Genomic DNA, 1,033 nt, shown 5'->3' on the forward strand with positions numbered 1-1,033 from the left:
TGTATGCAGTATATTATACTGCATCGTAAGATGAATATTATGCTGAATATGTTTCTGACTTGTTATACGTGCTTATATAGATGGTGATAACGATGACCAAGTTGAAGAGGGGACTCTTGGCAGTGAGTTGTTAGCCGACAGCGGCGATGCTTTGAATGCTGTGGCTGACGGAGATATGGCATGATGGAATCTGGAGATGAAGCAGAGAAGGATGATGTTGAGACTGGTGAATATGGCTCGGATGAAGATCCTGACATTCTCTGTATTCCTGAAGACACCGCTGATGATCCGGACCCGACAGAGCAAGAGATAGCAGCTGAGGTGATGTTTGCTGAAGATTTTTTGTCCCAGTTTGGTGGGGAGGACGCAGTACTGGCTGGCAACCTCCAAAACGATGTGCTGCGGGAAATGAGTGCGTCTGGTTGGGAGGATGTCACTGAACCAGACACCTACGACTATCTCATGACACCATATGAGCCCGTGAGCAATACGGGGAGCTACCCAGGCCTCCGCCAATGATACTCAGGACCTACAGCTGAAGTTCTTCGACGGGGAGACTCACCCGTCGCTCTATTTTTCTACTTCATCCCCGTTGTATTGTGGCAACATATTGCTGCGTGCTCAAACGAGTACCGTCGCGAGATGCTGCCTCTTCGAGTGGATGAGGCCTTCCGTCGTCATCGAGCAAAGCGACGCTTCAATGACAAGCTACCCAGCAAGACCAGACGTGACATACAGCATGAAATGGAAGGAATGAAGCCTACCTTACCGCACGAACTCTGCCAGTTCGTGGGTTTGTTGATAGCAAGAGCTATTGCACCGAATCGTGAGAAGCTGTCAAACCACTGGAGGACTACCGATGAAGGCGCCATCTCTCGAGGCTGCTTTGGTTCGGTGTTGGCGCGTGATCGTTTCATGGAGATCTCTCGAAACCTCCATTTCAACTCGAACAGTGACCCCAGAGCACAAACCGACCGCGCCTGGAAAATTCGTAAGGTGGTCGAAGTGCTGCAACGCACCTTCGCGCGGGGAT

General features: G+C 50.5%; 1 protein-coding gene across 1 annotated transcript; it reads left to right on the forward strand.

The window, feature by feature from the left end:
* Positions 1-180: 180 nt before the first annotated feature.
* Positions 181-519, forward strand: PPTG_11953 (hypothetical protein; the record flags this gene model as incomplete). The annotated part of the gene is made up of 1 exon (XM_008908125.1): positions 181-519. One exon carries the CDS (start codon positions 181-183, stop codon positions 517-519), a length of 339 nt encoding a protein of 112 aa, XP_008906373.1.
* Between the last annotated feature and the right edge of the window lie 514 nt (positions 520-1,033).

The sequence above is a fragment of the Phytophthora parasitica genome (assembly GCF_000247585.1).
Source record: "Phytophthora parasitica INRA-310 unplaced genomic scaffold supercont2.29, whole genome shotgun sequence".
Taxonomy (NCBI): domain Eukaryota; phylum Oomycota; class Peronosporomycetes; order Peronosporales; family Peronosporaceae; genus Phytophthora; species Phytophthora nicotianae.